The sequence below is a fragment of the Anabas testudineus genome, chromosome 1, assembly GCF_900324465.2.
Source record: "Anabas testudineus chromosome 1, fAnaTes1.2, whole genome shotgun sequence".
Lineage (NCBI taxonomy): Eukaryota > Metazoa > Chordata > Actinopteri > Anabantiformes > Anabantidae > Anabas > Anabas testudineus.
Genome location: NC_046610.1, coordinates 14,665,127 through 14,681,586, shown reverse-complemented (window position 1 = coordinate 14,681,586; position 16,460 = coordinate 14,665,127). Strand labels below are relative to the sequence as shown.

Below are 16,460 nucleotides of genomic sequence, written 5' to 3'. Positions count from 1 at the left end.
CCATATGTTGTGGCTTTGTTTTGCATATGAATCCTGAATTAACTTCATCCATGCTTGTATTGTCTTTAGAGACATTTACATTTTTGTCCTACAACCTTCCTACATATATTGCACTTGACGTTTATTACTACCAAACAGGAAAAACCCAGAGCATGAACTACTAACACATAAAAAAAGATTTGTAGATGGATGGTCTCAGTGGTTGCACCATCTATTTCCATTAGGTTAGACTAGACCATAATAAAGAAAATATTGTTCCTGCATCACAGCTCACAAAATGTAGTAATTTCTGAATTTATATCACGTCATACAAATGACATACGCAGGACAAAAGTAATTATCCTGATGTTTAATTCTTCACTTCATCTGCATTTATTCTTCTCAACAAGAAGGTTTGCTGTTAAAACAATGCATTGATTCACATGCCTTCTGTGCTCAAGTACTCAAGCCATGGCATATGCATGGATACTATGACTCATATTCAACACAACACAATAAATAGTAGAACACAGCAATATGGGCGAGAAAGTATTTTATCCCTTGGTGAACTGGGTTTCAAGGAAACCTTTTTTATGGCAGGAATAAATTAAACTTATGTTAGAAGATGAAGATTAAACCTTTATTTCGTTCTCAATTTAATGTCCTAAAAGTGTTAATATAATGGGGATGGACCGGCTGAGGCCGACCAAACCAGTGACAATTCCAACATATAGCTACAATAGAGACATTTGTACAGACTTGTGAAACTAGAGCTAATTCATATGCACACATAACAGTAGATTTACACATCCTGTACTTAAGTTCCTAACTCTCATGGGAAGTAATTTTACACCCCTCTGAGTAAACATCTGGCTTACTTCAAATGCCACAAGTGAATGAGTTCAGCCTGATGAGCAGAATAAATACACTCACTTTTGGCTCTTAATGAAAATCAGCTTTTATTTGGCATTTTTACCACATATAGTAATGAAGTACTTAAAATGGTATGGTATATGTTGGGTTTTCGTGTTCTTCGTTAAATATTTTCTGAATATGTCATTGGGTAGACAAATTGAATCTAATCTACCCAGTTTGGGAATCTTAACGTGCAGCATATTAATTTCTCTGTGTTGGAGAATCATTAGTGAAAATTGTGTAGCTGTGTCACACAGGTCCACATTAATCTGCACTAGTGGAGCCAAGAGGTGATGGTGGGGTGAGGATAAGAGGATGAATTGAAAAAGGGAGGAACAACAGGAAGGAGTGAGGGGGAAGAAGAAGGAGGTGGGTGGGGGAGTATGTATGGGCATTCAGCCAGGCACATACCCTCCCTAAACCTCCACTCAGCACCCGCCCTCTCACTATCAACCACTCCACCCATTCCCTGAGAGTTCATGCATACTCTTTAGACCCATAACCCCCCTGCACTTTCTTTTGCTTCCTTTCCTACCCTTCGTGCTCCCAGGCTTGTAATCCCCCTCTCCCTCCTCTCTGTGCTCCTCCCTCCATCCTTACCCCTCACTTCTCTCATCTCCTTCCCTCCATCGCTCTTTTTCTTTCCATCCCTCCCCTTGTCTCTCAGCATCCCTCTCTCCTGGGTCTTCTTGCCATGGTGTGGTGCTGTTGGCAGAGCGTGGGCGCAGGCGGCACACAGACGGGAGCACAGATGGGCAGCAAGCTGCGCAGGGCAGCCAGGCACACCTGCTCCACACACACACACACACACACACACACACACACACACACACACACACACACACACACACACACAGAGCCCTACTCTGCCACCTCGCCACACAGCCTGACTGCCTGGCACAGTGATACAGCGACACAAACACAATTACACACTGGCACACATGCATGCACTCATACATAGATTCATTTTTACATCCATATATACATATAGACATTTGTGCTCACACTGATTTGTGAAATATGTCCACATAAACAGCATTTTCAATACACACACTGAATACCTTATTTTATTGTAGAATTTGTCCATCTGACATTTTTATTTTCCTGTGGCCCAATTGCCTCTAAGTAACTTATAAGTTTTTGCCTGTTACATGATCAACATTTGCAAAGGTCACATTCACACTTCTGGCTTACCACATAGGGATCTGGTGAACTCTTTTATAACAAAAGAATTACTACACATACACACACACATACACCAAAGAGTAGCAGTGATAAAGGCTTCTGACACTGAAACTAAAATATACCCTCATATGACACAGACTTAAGTAATAAAAAAAAAACATATATATATATAAAGGAAAAAATAATAAAATAACATCCAATAAAAGAGCTGACTGAACATCTGTGTGGGATAGCCAGGGGGATTAGGAGGGTTTGGAACATTTTAAGCGCATTAAGGATTAAAAAAAGGTCAGAATGTTTAGCAACATACCGATAAACCTCTTAAGCGAAACCCAATTGGGAGGCTGTACTGCGTTATCCTGTGTTTTGGGGAGGAGAAGAGAGGAGAAGGGGGGGATGTGGGGGGGTAGAGTTGACATTTGTTCCAACAAGGAGGGAAGTCTGTGTGAAAGCAACCGTCTGTGCACATACATGCAGTTACACACATGCATGCACGCACATATGGACACACGCTGGTTTTGATGTGGTTACAGAATACATTAGCTCACTTGTTGGTTTCTCTGTTGATGTCGGGGCTGAGCCTGACTACGCTGCACAGATTCACAAATGACCAGCACTGCTTATAAATCTGTCAAACTGTGGTGGTGCCACTGCTGAGCTTACTTGTCGCTTCTGTCGGTTTCGAGCCGCGTCTTACTTTGCAATACTTGGGTCTTATTGCATGTTTAACATCAGCTTGTACATTTCCACAATTTTGTCTGTTGCTGTGTTTCAATCTGGGCTTTTCTCAGCAGAGCTTTAGTTCCCTGCTTTGCTCTACCCCACTGGCTGTCACTGGTCACGACGAGTGACAGACTGGCACCTCTGTCTGACCCCTATCGCCAGTCGGTCAACAGCTCGATCCAACAGGTCACGGAGCCAAAACCTAATCCACAACTGATGGATGGATTGTGCTTTGGTTCTCTTGGTGGGATTGCTTTGCCGTACAGCCTGTGGATGGAAAGAACCACAACAAAAGGAGATTCTCTGCACAAATCTAATAGAAGAGGCTTGATCTTTCAAGTGATTTAGTACCAAAGGGCAAATGTGTTAGGAATCATTTGGTCTTTTTTATTGGTCATGTCATATTTTATGTCTCATATTAGCACAGGTTGGATCTGCCAACCCCTACAAATAATGCAGTCTCAAAATGTATTGATTAATTTATTTAAAATGGGAACCTCATTGTCATCAGGTGGATGAAGACATCTCAGTGTTATATCAAAATTGCAAAAGTGCATCATGCACTGAGCAGTGTAAAGTGGGACTGGGCCTTTAAGATGTTTGGGAACAGGTGAGACAGGTGTATAATATGAATGCATTTAGTTGATAGAAAATACCAGCACAGTCCTACACATGATGTGTAAATCATCCAGGTCACACTGTGTACACACAGTTTTTATCTATGTGTATTTTTTTTAAATCATTGTTTGGGGGGGCTGCAGGCTAGGCCACAAGGTTTTACGTTAGAGATGAGTTTGCTGGCGGTGGAGGTGGAGGGGCATCCGGGGAGGCTGCAGGACTATGATTGGGGTTGCTGGAGGGAGGGCTTTGGGGGACTGCGGTGGGAAGATAAGGGGCTGGATGTGTGGCTAGGAGACTGAAGGGGGGAGTGCTGCTGCTGCTGACTGCAGCTGGCAGAGCAGTGATAACCAGCAAGCAGACCTCCTCGGTCTTACTTCCCTCTCTCCCTGTCCTCCTCACTTCTCTACTCAGCTGTGCGATGCACCGTTGAACTCAACAGTGGCACAGATTTCCAATGAGTGATTTAGAGCCGTGTTGTAAGTACGGTGTTAGTTGGCTAAGGAGCCGGAGCTCAGACACTGGAGCCAGAGCTGTTGAAAGCGTCATTATCTAGTTGGGTCATCTTGTTGAACAGTCTCCGTGACTGCTTTTCAGGAGCCGAATGAACTCTTTCTCTGTAGATAGCACAGAGCACATGGTCTTATAATTAAAAAGGAAAACATACAAGTTATGGAGTCCGCTGTCAACCAGCCACATGCAGCCTTCTGTGAGGTTATGTGGTTTGGCCAGTTGACACCCCGGAGCGATGCTGAGGACAGCTATCAGACTGAGTGTTATCTGTCACGAAACCTCTGTTTCACTCAATCTCCTGCAACCGCAGGACATGTCAAGGTCACGACAGGTCATCAATGGGGAAATTGAGAAACTGTAAGGTCAGGGGTTTTTTTTTTCAAAATGTGATATGTTCACATTGAAAACTATTCCATCTCTGTTCCTCATCGAGTAAGGGAGTGGTTGGGTATCATATTGTAATTGCAGAGCACAGACATGAGAAAAACAAATATTGTAGAGCCCTGTGGTGAAATACTACACGACGGTAAAAGGTTCACTGAAGTCAGGTTGTTTTCCCAACAGCTTTCATTGGCCATCATATATGTTTACTCTAAGTGTGCATGCGTGCGTGGCAGGGGCACAGCCTCGTATGTTTGGAGTGAGTGCCGTCAGTTAGCTGGAATGTGGCACTACCGCCAATGCTAAGATGGCTGCCAAGCTCTAAGATGGCTGCCAGGATTGCACCCAGCCAGTGAAAGACAGAGAAGAGAGAGAGAGAGAGAGAGAGAGAGAGATTCTGTATGTGAAGAGAGGGGGAAAAAGAAGCTCTCTTTTATTTCTGGCCTCTTTATTTCTGCAATTCTCGCTCTTGTCTGTCTCACCCCTCTCCCTCTCTCTCTCTCTCGGTGGATAAGCAGTGCTTCATAGGCAGCGAGACAGGTCTGTTATTGTTTCTGCTCAGTAATCCGTGGCTTAGTGTGGCTGCAAGGCAAGTGCTGCTGGCAGGAGTCTGTGAGCTCTGTTATCACCTACAGCCTGCAGATAAACACCTCCTTTAGCTAGCATGCTAGTTAGCTGCAGCCTAGCTAGGTCTGAATGGATGGCCAATAGCGTCAGCCCCCCCCCCCACTGGTCGAAGACATGGAGCTCGATCTCATTCACAAACTGAGACGCGTGGTCACAAAGGTGGACGAGATACGTCCAGCTGCACACCGCGCCGTGCATCTGCAAACATCTATGTGCACGAGACCTTTCGTCACCGTCTAGGACTAGAATGCGCCCTTTTTGATTATGTTTTCTCCAGACTCACGTTACAAAACCTCATCTTGTAACTCTCGCCTTCTCCTTGGCTAATTGTGGCCCTTTATTGCCAACACTTGGCATGTTTGTGACTGTGCCGACTAGTCAAAACAGGTGTGTGTTAGTGCCAGTGTGCGTATGTGTCATTTGATTCCAACAGGACGAGTTTTGATTCAACTTCAACCTGCTCCTGCCTGAAACGCCCGCATCCAGCGTCTTCGAAGGCTCTGTGAGCGTGTGTGTGTGTGTGTGTGTGTGTGTGTGTGTGTGAGGATGTAGGGATTACAACATGTATTAAAGTCAAACAGAAATTAGAAAAAGAAACAGCTTGAGAGAGACTGTTATATGCTTGTGTGTGTGTGTGTGTGTGTGTGTGTGTGTGTGTGTGTGTGTGTGTGTGTGTGTGTGTGTGTGTGTGTGTTCAGGTTTGCGTGCGTATGTGTAAGGTGCTCTGTTTACGCAGACTAAATCCCTACCAGCAAGAAAGTATTAAACAGGATTAGGGCAAGGGATATGATTGCGTGGTTAGATACTAAATTGCATAGCAGCACACTGTAAATCATTGCACCTGAAGTCAGGAGGGACAGAGGGAGATAGGAGAGAACATTCTTAGATGCACGACTGTCACACAAAAATGTGTGAATTCACACACACAAATACACTCACAAGATGTATACCATACCAAGAGAACATACTGCAAGTCCCTCTTATTCCCTCTCACACCTCAAATATCACAGTCTTGGCAGCGGGCACGTACATAACTATGATTCATCGAGACATTGTACTCTTACCAGTATGTTTTTCATTACTTTTTTTTAGCCTGCAGACCAGATCCTAACCATTTTTCTCTCTCTGCTTTCCCCTCCCTGTCTTTGTTTCTGTACAGAATCCGGACAATCAGACAGCTCCAGCCAACAGGGGGACACAGACATCAAACCACCACCCAATGGTAGGTACACACGCACACACGTGCATGTCCAAACACCGTCAAATCAGCATACTAGAATCGATTCTATCATGCTTATCAGGTTTAACATATTCCAATTATGGACCCAATTAGCAAGCACACTCACACAGATGTTGATCTACAAACATAGTTGCAGATGGTTGTCGTCTCAAAGGGATGTGATTTTCAGGGTTTCATTATTTTTTCTTCTTTTTTTTTTTGTCCCAATTGCATAAATTGCTGATGTGGTGATTTTTTTTTTTTAAAGAGTTTTATTGTAGTCCTGATCACAGACTTTTCTATACAGGACATCTGAGTTTCCAGGACTGCTTTGTCACCTCAGGGGTGTGGAACGTGGCAGAGCTGGTCAGAGTGTCACAGAGTAAGTAATAAAAACACTACAGAAAGAGGGAAAAACCCTACAGTCAAAGGATTATATTACATTATGAGCTCAAACTTAAAGAGCATTTGTTTCCTGATTAACTAAAAACTGCATCAAACCAGCTCCGTTTCAGAGGAGATCAGTACAAACCAGCTCATGTCTTTTGGGACATGATGCAACTGGATGAATATTTAGTCCCACTGAAAATCGTCGGCAAATGTCTGTAATATACTTATTGTTCTACTTATTTTATTTTATTTTATCTTATTTTTTCCCGTCAGCCCCTGTAGCCACAGCGTCCGGGCCCAACTTCTCTCTGGCCGACCTGGACAGCAGTCCCAGCTACTACAACATCAACCAGGTGGCTCTGGGGCGACGCTCCCTCACCTCCCCTCCTTCCACCAGGTACAGCCTCAACTTCAGTTCCACACAGACAATAGAAGTACACGGGTGTTCAGAAGCACCACTGACCATTTTAAGTCCAGCTGTTTGCCTACTGGGTGCATCCACAATGCAGCTTTAACACCTTAATATGTGATTATCTGTGATGCCAACATCTGACTGGAGGAAAGTGTGAAGTCACAGTAATATCTGCCAATAGTATAAACTGCTTCGCAAGCATCACTTTACTGCCAAGTAAACTTCGCCACTTCATTACGATTTCTTGCTGTGAATGACATTTAGTACTAGATCCTTTTACCACTGTATGTGTGTCTCTCTTGTTAGCCATTTCCCTCTTTATGAATGTGTGATGGCCCTTTCTGCTTTTTCCTCTTTTGTGTCTTTCTTAACTCGTCTTTTTCTCTTTCTTACCCTCTGTCGTCTGCTATTACTTTAGGTCTGAGGTGGAGTTGTACGCAAACCTTCCACGGAGGTAGTTATAAACACCTTCAAAGACTCAAACTAATGAGACGCACGCACAGAGAAACACACACATACACACAGAGATAGAGTTTTAATGTGTGTCTGTCTCCTTGTTCTAACTTTTCTTTCAGTTTCCTGCTTTTTCATTTGTAGTTTTGATATTTTATGTGCTTTATGTCTGTTCTGCTCCAAGGCTTTGCAATAGTTTTACTGCATTATTTATGCAACTACTACAGTTTTTCAAACCATTATACATTTAAAAAAATCCTGCCTCCCCTTCCCCTCTGTCTCTTCCTCTCACTTCACCTCTGCCCTCCAAACATCCTCCCCATGCCCTCAGCTCCACCAAGAGGAAGTCATTAGATGACAGTGAGCTGGAGAGCCCCACGGATGATGTTTTCTACCCTGGACGCTCACCTGCTGCCAGCTCCTCCCAGTCCAGTGCGTGGCCCAATGACATGGATGCAGGTACATATCCCACTCAACACCTGTCACGCACTTAGCATCCATCTCAGCACCCAAGTTCAAACTAATGCCTTCATCTGACTTCTCTTCACTCTGTTGATGTACACACCCCTGAACACCCTGCGAAAACTCCCACTCACCCACCATTCACCCGCCTAAGGCCCTCTCACTGAATTTGACCATGCTACAAACAGCAGCACATTGGATTGCAGTTTATACTAAATTTTTACATAGTATAACAAATATGAACATTAGAAGTGCTTAATTGATCTAATATTGCGACTGATGACAAAGATTGACCAGGATATGTTTGTCACAGTGTTAATATGAAGCAAAAGCACTGAAGTAGTTGTAGGAATGCAATGAAGACGTTTTAAATCACATGATTTTCTAAGATTTGTCTCAGTGTATGACGAAAACATTAACATAACTGCCAAAATAAAGGAGACTTAGATATGTCACATCACTACAACCCCAGAAACTTTAATGTATCATGGATAAATAGTGTTACACTACACTAACACTATCCCCAAATAGCTCCAGACATCAATAATATAAATGCCGCAGCCTGTATCAAGGCTTTATGTTGGTGTTTCCATTGTTTTGGCAGGAACCACGAGCTATGTGATTCAGCTTTGGACATTACCCTCTTTGTTCTACCTCATCCCTCCAACAATCCAGTAACCCCAAGACAAAAACCCTCTCGTTTGCTTTATTTGAATCCCACTTCTAAATCCCAAGGCTTCAAATTTCCTCATCCTCGCCAAACATAGTTTACCTGATGTTGTGTCAGTTACAAGTCATTCACTACCTCGCTTATACACAAATGCTCATTCTTAAATCTCTCCCCATCCCTCTGTCTGTCTCTCTCTCTCTATCTCTCTCTCTCTGTCTCTTTCTCACTCTCCCCCTATCTCATTGTTAACAATACCCTTCTCCACTTTCAGTGCAGCACCATTTGGCGAGTGTGCAGGAGAGGAAGATAAAACATGAAAACGATGGCGTGCAGTTTCCTTACCATGGTTAGAACAACATTGATTACACTCATAAATATTTATTATTTATATATATCAGCCTTTATGTAGCTCAGTCATTCGTGTATGTGTTTTTATGCATATATATATATATATATATATATATATATATATATATATATATATATATATATATATATATATATATATATATATATATTCTGTATGTGTGTATGTTTGTATGAGTTGTTTGAATGTCTGTGGTAAGTACAAGGCTATATTACCCAAAATTGGACTAAACTTGTGTATTAACCTCAGTAATGTTTTATCAGACTGATGTAACTGCTGCTGATCAAAGTTTCAGTGGTTGATGTTATGTTTCCTGTGATGCACGATGCAAGGATTGTCAAGGATTTTCCAGTTCAAACTTTGATTTCTGTGTGAAACATGAAGCTACAAGTAGGTCACCTAAGATTCCTGGCGTTGTGTGTCTTAAGTCAGTCTGTCCTCCCAGTAGCACTTTAACTGACAGGTGTCACCAGGCTAACACTGACAACACCAGCAGGCACTGCTGTGCTCATTGTGCCTCAGATGCACATGCACAGTGACTCATTCATAGACAGGCAGATCTCCCCCACCCTCTTCTCACACACATATTCTCACACATGGACGTATAATGTACAAACACAGACACCAACACACACACACACACACACACGCGCGCACACACACACAGTGACTCACACACTTACAACCCTTGTCATATGCAGACATTCACACATTGAAACACACATGCTTATCGTGCTCCCCACCCCTGCAGGTGTTCAGGTGCCTGCCTTGTCTCCATCCCTCTGCTACTCTCCATCTTTTCCTTGCTTCAAATCCCTCATTAAGATGCTTACCGCCTGTGGATCAGAGGTGTAAACCCTTCCTCCTGCTCTCTAGCTCTCCCTACAACCCTCCATCCCATCCCTGTCTCCCTTCTGTCTAATTGAAAACGTGTACAGCAGGAAGGACCCTGGGGAGGGAGAAAACATGTCAGAGGAGAGAAGGAGGAGAGGGAAGCAGAAAACAGGCACATGAATAGGAAAAGTGGGAGGTGAGAAAGGGAAGAGAGGAGAGAAGAACGTAAATGGTGGTGGCTAATGAGAGAAAAGGGTTGTTAGGGCGTGAGCTGAAGGAGCCAAGAGCCCTGCTTAGTTTTTGCCCTAGTCTCACCCGAGCCTCAGCGGCTGCTCTCCTGCTCCTGCTCCACTTAGCTGTAAATGTAATTAAGAGGCTGCTCATCACAGCCACAACAGAGGCGGCTGCACGCCTTAGCGCACCAGAGTCTCACCTCCCATGTTCTTTTCTGTATGTGTGTCTCCCTCTCTCTCTCTCTGTTACACTTGCTCTCAATCTCTCCCTTCCTTTCTGTGTATGTGTACCTCCCCCTTATTCCCCATAGTGAATTTGGTAAATAAAGGTGTAGAATAGCATGCAAATCTCAACCCTTTATCCAATTTATTTACAAAGTGAAAAATGAGGAAGCCAAAACCTTTTTGCAGTCATCAGCCATTTCTCAATTTGTTTGGAGATTTTAAACTTAAAACATTTTTGAACATAAGCTGAGACCAAAATGAGAGATTGAAAGGTGTGGGAGAGCAAGGATGGAGCAAGCAGATAATGTGTTATTTTGGTGTGGTTTGCATCCGATTTTCGAAAGGATCCCACCTGCCACAGGCAAAACTCATTTGGCAATTCCTGTCCAGGTGGGGGGTATGTAAACAAGCAAGTGCACACACACACACACACACACACACACACACACTAAAAAACAGTAAACACATGCACACATGCAGGTACTCCTCACCGTCTGTCCAGCGCACCATCTACTCCCCTGCTTCCTCCATAACCAACAGAACACACACATCCAGCAACACGCACAGATGTATGAAGATGCATTCATACATATAAATCACAGAAAGGCCGTTGCACTCAGATACACACATGATAGATTTCTGCACACATACAGTATCACACATTTCGCACACATGCACAGCTGAAGCATGGTCCCAGATGGTGTTTCTGTGTGTGTGTAGCCTTGGGATCCGTGAGGATGCTGGAGACATCTGCTCCACAGGGGCTAGAAGAGAGGTAGGGGAGGTTAGTGGAGGCAAACGAAACAACCGTGATTTCAAATTAGTTCCAAATGATTGTGAAGTTTGCCTGAGACACCAGAGACCAGTGGGGGAGGGATACTTTGAGTTAAGTGTTAAAGGCCCTTAGATGTATACTGTATACGTAGTTGAATCTCTGTGTGTGCTTGCTTGGTGTTGGGTGTATAGTAAGCGGTTAAATCACTGGAGAGGAAAATTCTATGACTTGTCTTTAGTTGTTCATCTCCTGTTTTCTCTAAGTGTGTGTGTTTGTGTGTGTTTGTGTGTTTGTGTGTCTGCGTGTGCACGCTCAGAGGCGCATCTGGTGGCAGGCCTGTTAGTGCAAAGAGACAGAAGGGTCATCATCAGAGCGCTTGATTGGTTGCCAGCGAAATGCTAAGGCTTGCCAGGAAAGGAAACAGTGCGGTTGTGGCGCATACACACACAAACCAGATCAGACCATTACACAGTCTCTGAAGTACTGAAAATATTGTCTTTCACATTCCCTTGGTGATAGTGACAGTGTTATAACTTCGTATATATACAGATGTCAGTTTTCATCTAATCTTTTCTGTGTTTCTTGGCGCTGATTTCTATACTTGAGTTTTATGTTATACTTCCAAAATAAAAGCACATAACTACCTCTCTGAAACCATAACTGTTTAATCTATAAGGTTCTGATTTTTATGCTTCCTTCCAAGCCTTTCCCAGCTCTCCCCTCCAGGTGCCTTCTCTTCTTTAAGTCTCTGCAGACTTCTCTCATTTCCAGTTTGCTTCCACTAGTTTGACAGTGTCATAGCAATCACTGCTAACTATTGGTGTCAGAAGTGGGATCGGGGTTGTGTTCATGCTTGGAATCTGTCTGACAGTACAATACGCCCCCAGACTCCTGCTATAGTTGAGGGGGGGGGGGGGGGGAAATATATGTCTGCTAAAGACATAAATGGTTCACACATATTCGCTCCCACCTGCTTGAGACTTAACTCTTTCACACAGGGAGGGAAGATTTACACGCCCCCACACTCCCATAGACTTTCACACGTCTCCAGCTGGAGAACTGAGGAGGAATCGAATTTAATACTTTGTTTGATGTAGACGGGCCACAGAAATAGACCACAAAACAACAGTCTAAAAAAGGTTTTAAAACATTATCACATCACTCACTTGTTAGGAAGATTTAAAAAAAAAAAAAAAAACTTACTGAAGAAGACTTTTGTCTGTCTTAAATGTGGTGGTGTGGTAAGGGTCTTTGTTTTCTGTGATTGAACGTGTGCTTGTGCTTTCGAATGTGTTCAGACATCGAGTGTGTGTGTGAGTGTGAGCGAGAGATAATAACCATATTTAACATCTTATGACATTCCAATTTCATACATGTCGTCCGAGAAACGCATTGAAAAACAACACACTGCTGCATTTTTCACAGGTTCTGCTTTGCTCTCTCGCTCCCTTGCTCCCCTGCATATTTTCATGTCTCCCACGTTATTCTCGCCTCTCTCTTTCTCTCTCTCTCTCTCCCTCTGTCTCTTCCCGACGTCCGTCTGCTTGTCTTTCGCACTCAGCAGCTGCCGTGTCCATACTGTACAGTGTGTGCTATTTCTGAATGAAGCCTTCTTCTTGTGCAGTCAGCCTGTGAGCTTCGCCAGACCACAACTAGCTGGCTGTGGCTGTATGGTGGCCACGCTCATACACAGAGAAAGCTTGGAGTTGGCACCTAAAAAAGAGAGAAATGGAGAGAAAGAGATGAGACAGAAAAACATACAGTGGCACAGAAGAGGATTTATTATAGCTACAGATGTGCTTTGGCTCTGAAAAAAAGACCAGATTGGCTTTAGCTATTTTCCTCCCTTTTTCCTTTGAAGACACTTAGGCTTTGACATATTGCTCAGTCTATATATGATTATAAAACTGGAAGGTGGGAATCTTATAGTATCTCTCTGAATTAGTTATTATGGCTTAGGTGTAGCAAAAGCCCATTATTAATTTCTGTTAATATCGTTATGCTTTCTGATAGCATCATGTACAGAATCACCTGATTCAAACGTTGAACCTGTCAGGAGTGAATATCTAAAGGTTAGAAAGAGGGAGCAATGCACTGCTATCAACCAATAAACAAATGAAGCATCTATCAATCTAATCCAGAGAAACTTAAGATTGCTCAACTCCCCTTCAATACGAATCAAATAGATTTTTTTAGTGTAGCCAATTAAATAAGCAACATTTTGTTGATTAAAACCACCTCTCTCTTTTCCTCCCTCTTCCCTCCACTTTTTTTGTTGATCCCATTTTTTTTGCCAGGACTGTCCTCGCCTGGTTCACTTAAGAAGCCGGGGAAGTTTGATTTCAACGCCCTGACTTCCCAGACGAGGTCCCCCCGCATGGCGTTCACACACCACCCGCTGCCTGTGCTGGCAGGAGTGAGACCAGGTGAGAGCCCTGCCATGAACCCGACAACCCCAGTCCCCCCCTTTTATAATCTGAAAAGGAGAGAGAAGGAAAGGGAGTGTCAAACTTGATGCTAGAACCAACAAATAAATTCAACAATCGTGTGCCTTGAAAATTAAAATGCTAAACATACTTGCTGAGAAAACAAAACCAAACTTTTCCAGTTCCTACAGATGCAACTGCTGAGAAGCAATATGCCCGCAAAGTTTCATCTTCAGTGTTACTGCTATCATCATGGCTTGGCATAAATTTCTCTCTCTCTCTCTTTTAGTCTCTCTCCATCACTCCATTTTTTTTACCACCATCTTTGCATCTGTATGTTTTAATATTGTCATTGCATGGTACCATTGCTGCACCCATGCCTTTGTACCTCGTTTGCCTCACATCTTACAACTTCATGCATTTGTTGTGTTTGTTTAGTAGTCAATTCTTGCATTTGAATGGGCAAAACTGTTTGATTGTCTGTGTTAACTCGCAAAATGGAACAAAGACGCACACACTTTATGTTGTAATAAAGCTAAGCACTTACATAAAAGTAAGAACCTCTACATACAGACATAGAAACACAGCTGCTATAACAAGATTAGAAACTTCAAAAACACAAGTGAAAATATGTTATTATTTTGTGTGGTGGCAAGTACATGATGAAAAATAACACTGGGTGTTGATCTTTTACATGTATGTGCACCATCTACTTGTTTTTCAAAAGATCTCTGGTCTGGTAGATTTCAGTGTTTCTTAGAAAATACAGCAGGTTCAAATATGAAGATGGTAAAAAAGAAGTGACTAGAATTAATACACTACTGGAGCCAGTGCGGCTTCACTGATGTACAGTGTACTGAATACAGTTAAACAATTTACCTCCAGTTTTTACAAAGTCTTGTTTTAAAAGGGACGGTAAGGGCAAGTTGCCCTCATAAGAGCCTTCTGGTCCTATAGGATAATCGACATGGTTTCTCCATCTCCAGTCAGAGAATCCCCAAAGTCTCCAGGATTTTAAGTTTGCCAAGTTTGTCCCCGTTGGCTGATCTCACTTTTCAAAGGAATAAATACATCCTCGTCTTTGTATCTCTTGTTACCATTCAATTTGTCTCTCAAAGGGGAGGTTTGGTCCACAGCCAACCCAGACCTACCATGTAAAGGTCATTTGGACTCATTGCCTTCTGTGCTGAAATTTTATTTGTGGAGCTCCCCACAGTATATTTAGAAAATATAGCCCAAGCCGCATCTCACACTACTAAGCCAGGTTTATTATCTGAACAGAGCAGTCCTATACTCCCTAGAGCATCCCAAACACCAGATTGAATTTTACGTTTGAATTTATTTCTAAAATTAGCTTTTTCTGTTTTGTGCGTGAGCGGAAGAGGTGTGAGGGCCTGGCTTTGGTTTCTTTGTTCCCCAACTAACTTCTCACACTCTCCAAACTGTGTGTTTGGACTGTTGGCTAAGAGGTTTAATGTAATAGAGAGGCTGTAATGAGACAGTGTTTAGAGATTGTGTATGGGTACATTTGTGCACGTACACACAGATATACACACACACAAACGTGCGCGTGCATGTGTAAATTTACACTCTTGTGGAGGACTCGCTGTGCTAAAATGGCTGCCATCCAAATGCAGTGTCCCTCGGAGGCCTTGGTTCTAAAAAGAGACTGGAAGATGATGGAAGAGAGAAAGATGAAAAAAAGAAATGGGGGTAGACATAGAAGGGGAAGACACCGCTAACAATCGTGATTGCCTTGACTGGGGCTGTTAGCTCCTGTTGTATAGGACTAGTGAGTGTTGATGTTCACGCTAAGGACTGGATGGTTTACGTCCTGTTTTTGGCTTTAGACTCGCATGGAGAGCTGCCAGATTGACTGTTGTCTGATTATACTAATCTAGAGAGTCCGCTTTTGTGGCAGCCATTACACACACACACACACTAATGAACTTTATGTACGACGACACATGAATAGTCCAACAGATTCATATAGATGTAGAACAAAAATACATACAAACCAAGAGACAGACAGGGAAACATATCAAATTTACATGCACACAATACAGAGAGGCAAAAACCCAGACACAAAAAAGATGAGGACACCAGAAAATAACACGAGTTTGAACAAACATGCACTTATTGACAGTACAATATACACAAGAGATAGTAGGTGACAGACATAATCACAGATGCTTGTTCACCAGGCTCCCTTCACCAAGCAGCTTGCCTCTTTAGTTTGGTGTGCTAAATTGCCAAAGCCATAGAATCTCAGCAGACAAGACAGACAGTGGAGCGTGTGTGTGTGTGTGTGTGTGTGTGTGTGTTTTTTTTTAGTGTGTATTTGTGGTTGGCTGGCTGACTAATGTCTCCGGGAGGCATTTTGTGGTTGGTTGGGAGCAGAGGGGAGATTCTCTCTCAAGCTTCAAACTACTGGGCAGAACCACACAGCAAGGATGTGCTGCTGATTGATTACACATCACCAACAAGCAATAAAACAAAAGTGGAAAAACCCAGAGTGAGTGTGTGTGTGTGTGTGTGGGTGGGTGGCACTGTCTTACCCCAGCAGTTTGTGTATGTGAGTGAGAAATGGTTAGACAGCAGAAGGAAGAAAATCCAGCAACGGGACTGTATGGGAAGTGTGTGTGTGTGTGTGTGTGGTGATGCCAGGCTACAGAGAAATCTAGCAGGCTGATTTATAAAATGAATGGGACCAGATGTTGCCCAACAGCCGGGGATAATGCCAGTCATTTGTAAGCAGAAACAGCTTCAGTCAGTCAACCACAAGAGAATGTCACAGCTATTTTCTGTGTTATGACAATAATAGGCCTGAGCAGCAACCTGTCGTTTGATGCCAACTGTGCTGGTGCTTAGTTAAAACATGCATGTCTTATATAATGTCATAGGTGTGCATGTCAATATATTGAATATCATGCTGCGTAGTTATATATGTTAAAATCTGTGCTATGTTTGAGCAGTAATAGAATAAATGATCTGAACCTCATTGTATTTTTTACATTTCTTGCATCTCCTCACATTCCTCTTCCTCCTCCTCT

At 43.0% G+C, this 16,460-nt stretch overlaps 1 protein-coding gene across 8 annotated transcripts in view; it reads left to right on the top strand.

The window, feature by feature from the left end:
- Nucleotides 1-16,460, top strand: part of LOC113162411 (nuclear factor 1 X-type-like) — a 103,227-nt gene that overhangs the window by 74,899 nt on the left and 11,868 nt on the right. For 5 of the 8 annotated variants that reach the window (XM_026360512.1, XM_026360517.1, XM_026360516.1 and 2 more), the window contains 7 exons: nucleotides 6,101-6,163; nucleotides 6,468-6,542; nucleotides 6,824-6,947; nucleotides 7,381-7,416; nucleotides 7,747-7,874; nucleotides 8,819-8,893; nucleotides 13,279-13,407. In XM_026360512.1, the coding sequence (XP_026216297.1) occupies nucleotides 6,101-6,163; nucleotides 6,468-6,542; nucleotides 6,824-6,947; nucleotides 7,381-7,416; nucleotides 7,747-7,874; nucleotides 8,819-8,893; nucleotides 13,279-13,407 (630 nt within the window). The remainder of the gene's footprint in view (nucleotides 1-6,100; nucleotides 6,164-6,467; nucleotides 6,543-6,823; nucleotides 6,948-7,380; nucleotides 7,417-7,746; nucleotides 7,875-8,818; nucleotides 8,894-13,278; nucleotides 13,408-16,460) is intronic. The other 3 variants (XM_026360513.1, XM_026360518.1, XM_026360515.1) reach the window with 2 other exon arrangements.